The sequence below is a fragment of the Salvelinus sp. IW2-2015 genome, linkage group LG16 (genome assembly GCF_002910315.2).
Source record: "Salvelinus sp. IW2-2015 linkage group LG16, ASM291031v2, whole genome shotgun sequence".
In the NCBI taxonomy this organism is placed as follows: Eukaryota; Metazoa; Chordata; class Actinopteri; order Salmoniformes; family Salmonidae; genus Salvelinus; species Salvelinus sp. IW2-2015.
The window spans coordinates 13,546,582-13,547,845 of NC_036856.1; the positions used below are offsets into that span (position 1 = coordinate 13,546,582).

Genomic DNA, 1,264 nt, shown 5'->3' on the forward strand with positions numbered 1-1,264 from the left:
AGGAGAGAGAGAGAGAGAGAGAGAGAGAGAGAGAGAGAGAGAGAGAGAGAGAGAGAGAGAGAGAGAGAGAGAGAGAGAGAGAGCGATGGAGAGAGTGTTACAACGCCCCTCAGCTCCAGTCTAACCACATGTAACATCCCCAGACCAAGCCTAGTAAGACACAGTAGTAATCTGCGCCACTGAGAGTGTTAAGCCATAGTCTGGAAGTTAGTGCCTTAGTCTTAGTGCAATGCTATTAGGCCTCACTCACCTGAAAAAGTCCCTGAGAAGACCCCAGGAGCGTGGTTGACGAAGCTTTCAATAATGGCACCTGGTTTGCGGGAGGAGGAGGAGGAGGAGGAGGAGGAAGAGGAGCGTGCTGAAGCACTGGTGCCGTTACTGGGGCTCTTAGCACTGCAGTTAGCCTGTGGAGGAGAGGAGACAGTCTGACATTAGAGACAAACCTTCAACACACCAACACTCTGCCTTCAGTGAGTGATAATAAATATAAATCCACTCGACAGCAATTGTGATTAGTTAAATTATGTCCATAAGATGTATGTATGTAATACGGGGTCATATAAAACATGCTACTGAAATAGAAAAGTTTACCACAGTTTATGTTATTGAGATGATGAGGCAGTGACTTGAAACTCGTAACAGCCATGCCGTAACAGCCATGCCGTAACAGCCATGCCGTAACAGCCATGCCGTAACAGCCATGTCGTAACAGCCATGCCGTAACAGCCATGTCGTAACAGCCATGCCGTAACAGCCATGCCGTAACAGCCATGCCGTAACAGCCATGCCGTAACAGCCATGTCGTAACAGCCATGTCGTAACATGGACCCTAATATTTACCATGTTGGTCCACGTATAGGGACACATTATGCGCTGAATAAACCTGAGCTGTGTCCTGAGAGCTCCTGTTACTCTCCCTGACATCAGACCCCGTCCCTGATCTTTTATTTGCCCTTTCTCTGCTCTGTGAACTGTGAAAGTAAAACTGTGAAAGTGAAAGTCTAACCCACAGGAGGAGGAGGAGGATGAGGAAGAGCTAAGAGGGAGAGGAAGGGAGACGTTTCAGAGTGAAGAAGAAAAATGACCGTTTCCTTTATTCACTGTTCTATGTGGCATCTCAAACTAAACTACACTAACCCGCATCTGGTTTTGTTTCTGAAAACTCACAGAGTTGAATTCAGGCGAAGAGAGATTGAAGAAAAAAACAAACCAAGTTGGTGGAAATCAACTGCCATTAAAAGACAGACAGATAGCCTAGCTCCAG

At 46.7% G+C, this 1,264-nt stretch overlaps 1 protein-coding gene across 1 annotated transcript in view; it reads right to left on the bottom strand.

The window, feature by feature from the left end:
* The window catches only part of LOC111975301 (midnolin), a 30,528-nt gene that overhangs the window by 13,261 nt on the left and 16,003 nt on the right, over positions 1-1,264 (bottom strand). Inside the window, exon 5 of the mRNA XM_070447697.1 lies at positions 251-425. Within this exon, the coding sequence (XP_070303798.1) occupies positions 251-425 (175 nt within the window). The remainder of the gene's footprint in view (positions 1-250; positions 426-1,264) is intronic.